The following is a 5,000-nucleotide window of genomic DNA, read 5'->3' on the forward strand; positions in this document are numbered from 1 at the left end:
CGGAGGAACGGGGCTCAGTACTTTTCCTTAAGAACTGTGCTGAAGGGAAAGTTTGAGGTACTGATCCCACTTCATATTGTGCTTTATCACAGCTTTCCCTGATGTTAGCATGTCGCTACGTGCTGTTAGCAGTGACCTGTAAAGAACAGCCCTCAGTGTGTGTGGTAGGAACTTCTCTGCGTGCTGTTACTCGAGCTGCACGATGTGAAAAACATCAGCGAAGCAAAACATCCAGACTTGGAATCACTGAAGGTTGAAGACTTGAACACGTCCCGGTTTCTCTGGGACGTCTTCGTGCTCTCTGACTTTTTCTCATGTGGTATAAATAAGTGGTGTTATTGTTCTGATCTCCGTTGTTCTCCCCTCAGGACGGCGTTCTGCTCGGGGCCGTGGGAGCCTACGACTGGAACGGCGCCGTGCTGAAGGAGACTAAACACGGGAAAGTCGTTCCACCAAAATCCTCGTATAAGGACGAGTTTCCAGACGAGCTGAAGAACCACGGAGCCTATCTGGGTAACCCACCTCCATTCCCCTTTAACTTCTGCGCTGGCTATCGAGCCTCTAGCCCAGGGGTGTCAAACATGCGGCCCGTGGGCCAGAACCAGCCCGCCAAAGGGTCCAATCTGGCCAAAGGGATGACTTTGCAAAGTTTTAAAAATTAGCAACTGAAATGCAACTTTTCAATAAAAGTGCTGGAGCTGCCGAAGTTCTTCTTCTGTCAGGTCGACTCTTCTTTACGAGGACGGACGCACTAAACCAAACCACGACCTCTGATCGATTCCTAACCACGTGGTTTCCATTCCGAACCCTTACCGTCCCCTTTGGTCGGCTAACATCGACCATGTGACGGTGTTCTTGGTGCAGACACCAATAACAAACATGCCAGATCTATGATCAGGCCCAAGATCAGGCTGACCCTGCAGAAACCCTCTGTTCAAACCCAGCTCCAGCCTGAACCACGGCAGCAGTTTTGGGCCCAAACTCACTTTGAATTTTAACTTTAAATGTCAAATTAAATCTAGATTTTATAATATTTAGGATTATAAGAGGCTTCATAATGTTTTATATAAAGACAGTAGTATTCAGAAAGTACTTTTCGCACTAAAACAAAAATTCCAGGTTGTCGTTATTTGGGGTTAAGCTGTGACTTTAAGGGTCCGGCACACCTGAGATCAAATGGGCCGTTGTGGCGCCTGAACTCAGATGAGTTTGACCCCTGCTGTAGCCCAATGTATTAGAAAAGAATCCCAGATCGATGGATTCTCCAGCAAAGACACAAATAATAAGATATTAGTATACGCAGATGACATCCTTTTATATATAACACAGCCTCAAATTACTTTCCTAAATCTTCTGGATGAAATTTACCTGTTTGGGACCTTTTTATCGGATCAACTGGACTAAAAGTGTTTTAGTGCCGGTCCATATGAGTGAGATCACTTTCCATTCACAGTCTCTGCAAAACAAAAACACTTCTATTCTTGTCTTTGTTTCTCCCGTCCGTCTACGTTTGAGTCATTCAGCTGCAAAGTACCTGAAATATTTCCATATTTCTTTTGTTGTGGGAGAATAAAGTCAGTCTTGATCTTGATCTTGTGCAGAACAAGTGGGAGCTTTAGCCTGAAGGTGGCGCCACATCATCTTAATAATCTGGGTTGATGTGTTTCTGTGTGTGTCGGTCTCAGGATACTCGGTGGGTTCGCTCATTTCGTCTCGCGGCTATCAGCTCTACGTGGCCGGAGCTCCGAGGTTCAACCACACCGGGAAGGTCATCGTCTTCACCCTGAAGAACACGGGGAACCTGACCATCCTGCAGGCGCTGCTGGGCGAGCAGGTCACTCACACACACACACCTTTACTTGGGTCACTTCAGGGCTTATTGAGACAGTGGATCTGATCCCAAAGAGGGTCCGTGGACTCTGAGGGATGACGATAAAACTGTCCCCATTCATCTGTTGCAGGGCTGTACCCAAAAGCTCAAAGTTTCATCCATAACATTGAACATTTACGTTCAATTCCTTCTGTTTAAACAAGGTGTTTCTGCTCAGTTGCAGATAAAGTGCTCTGTCGTAGCATAAATGTTGCTAAGACGCTGAATCACTGTCCTCACTGAATGTGTTGTGAGCGAGCGTCAGCGACAAAAATCTGTGCTAACCGTCCGTGAGCTGAACCTTTGTCAGACGCCCCGTTTCTCTTTAGTCTTGTCGCTTTTTTCCAATCGCAAGGAAGCTGAACTACTCTGGTGATCAAGGGAAATGACTGTCACTGATAACAACCTACAGTACTCACTGTTGACTCCGTTATCTCCAGGAAATATCACAGTAGATAGAGATAGAAGCTTTGAATATAAAGAAGACATCTGGTACAGCCCTGCTCGACTGCATTCGGCTCTAATGTACTTTTAATTAAACGTTGATGTTGCTTTTTAGTCACATTTTGTTTTGTCCTTTCTCAGATCGGCTCGTATTTCGGCAGTGAGTTGTTATCAATGGACGTGGACGGCGACGGACACACGGACGTCTTGCTCGTGGCGGCACCGATGTTCTACAGCCAGGGCCGGGAGAGAGGGAAGGTCTACATTTACACTGTCACGCCGCAGGTACAGTGCACATCAGGATGATGCTCACATCCTCTAAATGCTATTTTTAGTCATTTTGCTATCTATTTTTAAACATTGTGCATCTTTTTATGGTGGTTTTGCATCTGTTTTTAGTCATTTTGCATCTTTTTGTGCTGGTTTTGCATCTATTTTTAGTCATTTTGCATCTTTCTGTGGTGGTTTTGCATCTATTTTTAGTCATTTTGCATCTATTTGTAGTCATTTTGCATCTTTTTGTGCTGGTTTTGCATCTATTTTTAGTCATTTTGCATCTTTCTGTGGTGGTTTTGCATCTATTTTTAGTCATTTTGCATCTTTTTGTGGTGGTTTTGCATCTATTTTTAGTCTTTTTGCATCTTTTTGTGATTGTTTTGGATCTTTTTTTAGTCATTTTGCATCTTTTTGTGGTGGTTTTGCATCTATTTTTAGTCATTTTGCATCTTTTTGTGGTGGTTCTTGGCTGCCTGCAAAATCAATCAGAAGAAGAGCATTGCTAAAAGATGCAGAAGCAGAACCCCAACGTTGTGTCACAACACCAAGAAACAAAACATGGACACTGCAGCATGCTGGGAAACACACAACCTGAACTAAATGTTCTCCCTCCAGACATCCTTCATCCTGCAGGGGGCGCTGGAGGTTTCCGACCGCTCTCAGAACTCCCGACTGGGTTCAGCGTTGGCCCAGATACCCGACATGAACGGGGACGGGTTCACGGAGCTGGTGGTGGGAGCACCTCTAGAGGACGACCACCAGGGGGCGGTCTATGTCTTTTATGGCCAGGACAAAACCATTAAACACCAGTTCAGACAGGTGACAGATGCTGAAGCGGTTCAGGGTAGAAGGACGATATGACATCAACAATAATAACCATGCTGATGATTCTTTCTCCAGCGTCTGTCTGCAGCCGGCTTCTCTGCAGGTCTGCAGTATTTCGGGCAAAGTCTTCACGGCGTTCTGGATGTCAACGCAGACGGGCTCGTCGACCTCGCAGTGGGAGCACTGGGAGCTGCCGTCATCGTCTGGTCAGAGCATCTCACACACGAGCGAACCTGTTCTGTCGCCATGACGGAGATATTTCTGTCTGTCCAAAAGTGAAATATCTCAGCTTGTATTTAGACGTTCATGATCCCCAGAGGATGAATCCTAAAAACTCTCAGACTTTGTCTCGACTCCCGCCATTGGCGTGATATCTGTGGTTTAAGAGACTTTCGCTAACTAGAAGCTCTTTTATTGACTCCGTGCTTCGTCCCTCCAGGTCCCGTGGTGTCGTCCGGATTCAGGCCAAACTGACCTTTGAACCCGAGAAGGTCAACATCTTTAACAAAGACTGCCGGCGTGGAGGGAAGGAGGTCACCTGCATGTCTGTGACCGTGTGTCTGAGTCTGGAGTCCAGAACAAAGACCAGAACAAAGTCCAGGACGGATGTTGGTAAGCGGAAGGCGCACACATGTGACAGATGTAACCATTCAAACGGTGATGAGCTCAACGCTGAGCTGGTTAGACATCTGCAGCCCAGGCTCAAAGTCCAGGTTTGTTTTCACAGGCATGTTCGGTGCAGGCTAAACTAATATTGTGCTGCTGAACATTAAATATTACTGTTGAGTTTTACTCAATTAGATCAAGAGGAAGTCGGGACCAGGGCCAGAAATCCATCCAACAATGAGGATGCATCTGATTTGTGTTTACGTGTTTCTGTGGAAGCAGGAAAACCACACGTTAAACTCAGTTTGTCAGGTTGTGAGCTGGAAGCAGCTTAAAGGTAAATCATGTGTGCAGCATTTAGGTATCAGCGGTTAGAGTTAGCTAAAGGAACCGGACACGTTTGGAAACTGTTATCTATGGTTAGCTAAAATTATAAATGTTCAAACAGTGCAGCTAAAAGTACTGAATACATGTTCAAAGAGATTAAAAGAAATAAAACATTAAATATGTAGTAAAAAAAACTTGATACATGTTGAAATAGCTAAAATAAATACCAGATAAATTGTTGAAATCGTTAGCTAAAAGTAGCGCTGGATAAATGGTAGAAATAGCTGAAAGAACTGGTTGAAATATGTTAAAGGTTCTGAATAAATGTTAAATAAACAGCTAAAAGTAACTGGTTGACATAGTTAGGCTAGTTAAAAGTACTGGATAAATAATGAAACCGTTACTTTTGGATAGTTAAAAGTATAAATGTTCAAACATCGAGCTAAAAGTAGAACTGGATAAATGTTAAAATAGCTCAAAAACACTGGATAAATAGTTGAAGTAGTAAGTAGTTAAAGTACCTAATGAGTGTGGAAATAGTTCGCTAATGTACTAAATAAATGTTTAAAAAGTTAGCTAAAAGTATCGTTAATGTATAAATGTTGAAACAGCTTAAAGATAGCAGATACATGCCGAAATAGTTCGCTAATGT

General features: G+C 43.9%; 1 protein-coding gene across 1 annotated transcript in view; it reads left to right on the top strand.

Annotated features, from left to right (window-relative positions):
• itga11b (integrin, alpha 11b) overlaps positions 1–5,000 on the top strand; it is a 54,009-nt gene that overhangs the window by 30,407 nt on the left and 18,602 nt on the right. The window contains exons 11-16 of the mRNA XM_083916558.1: positions 369–513; positions 1,686–1,834; positions 2,456–2,599; positions 3,206–3,409; positions 3,491–3,621; positions 3,855–4,027. Of these exons, the coding sequence (XP_083772684.1) occupies positions 369–513; positions 1,686–1,834; positions 2,456–2,599; positions 3,206–3,409; positions 3,491–3,621; positions 3,855–4,027 (946 nt within the window). The remainder of the gene's footprint in view (positions 1–368; positions 514–1,685; positions 1,835–2,455; positions 2,600–3,205; positions 3,410–3,490; positions 3,622–3,854; positions 4,028–5,000) is intronic.

Source organism: Echiichthys vipera, assembly GCF_963691815.1.
Source record: "Echiichthys vipera genome assembly, chromosome: 7".
Lineage (NCBI taxonomy): Eukaryota > Metazoa > Chordata > Actinopteri > Perciformes > Trachinidae > Echiichthys > Echiichthys vipera.